Source organism: Corvus brachyrhynchos, unplaced genomic scaffold (assembly GCF_000691975.1).
Source record: "Corvus brachyrhynchos isolate BGI_N302 unplaced genomic scaffold, ASM69197v1 scaffold365, whole genome shotgun sequence".
Taxonomy (NCBI): Eukaryota; Metazoa; Chordata; class Aves; order Passeriformes; family Corvidae; genus Corvus; species Corvus brachyrhynchos.
Window position 1 is genome coordinate 1,186,863 of NW_008239544.1, and position 691 is coordinate 1,187,553.

General features: G+C 54.0%; 1 protein-coding gene across 1 annotated transcript in view; it reads right to left on the reverse strand.

The window, feature by feature from the left end:
• Nucleotides 1-690, reverse strand: part of FANCA (Fanconi anemia complementation group A) — a gene marked incomplete at its 5' end in the record, with an annotated part of 33,390 nt that extends 32,700 nt beyond the window's left edge. The window contains 2 exons of the mRNA XM_017741344.1: nt 323-432; nt 570-690. Of these exons, the coding sequence (XP_017596833.1) occupies nt 323-432; nt 570-690 (231 nt within the window). The remainder of the gene's footprint in view (nt 1-322; nt 433-569) is intronic.
• Nucleotide 691: the final 1 nt, after the last annotated feature.

Consider the following 691-nt stretch of genomic DNA (forward strand, 5'->3'; position numbering starts at 1 on the left):
AGAAAAAAGCCAAGTCTCTCCTGTTTTGTTTCCCCTACATTCACAAGAAGCCAGGTCTGACTCAAAGGAAAATGTACTGGATTTCCCAAATCCAAACCACGCTTAACCATTTTTAGTCTGTAAAAGTAAAACATTGATAAAAAAGGGGTAACACAATCTCATTTCTCCAACACAAACCTTTCAACTTCATCTATTCCTACAGCGTTGGTTTTTCTTTCCACGTATCATGGAAAGCTCTGTTCCTGGGACATTGACTCCAGCACTGGCACCCACCTCCAGCTGGGATCTCCCACTATGTCACCCTGAACTGTCCCGTTCCTACCTCCAGGAGGAGGTCACTCAGGTTCTGGTGGTGTTCCAGCAGCCGCAGAGCCGCTTCCTGGAGCTCCGCTTCGCTCCCAAAGGGGCTTTTCCGCTTCCTGGCTCTCCCTGCTGAGAAGTTTGGGTTTATGACCAGCGTGTTCCCAGGGCACCCCGAGATCACCGCCCGCTCCCTGCTGCTGGTGGACGAGGGCAGAGCGGGGGTGCGAAGAAAACAGACTGGGGACATGAGGGCAGATGGCGTGTACCAGGGCTCGGGGGCCTTGAGGAAGGCAGAGCGGGGCGGATGGAGCGGGACGTGGGGGCAGAGAGATGTGTGTGCAGGTAGACAGAAGGGGTGTATGAGGGCAGAGAGGAGACATTCACGCCC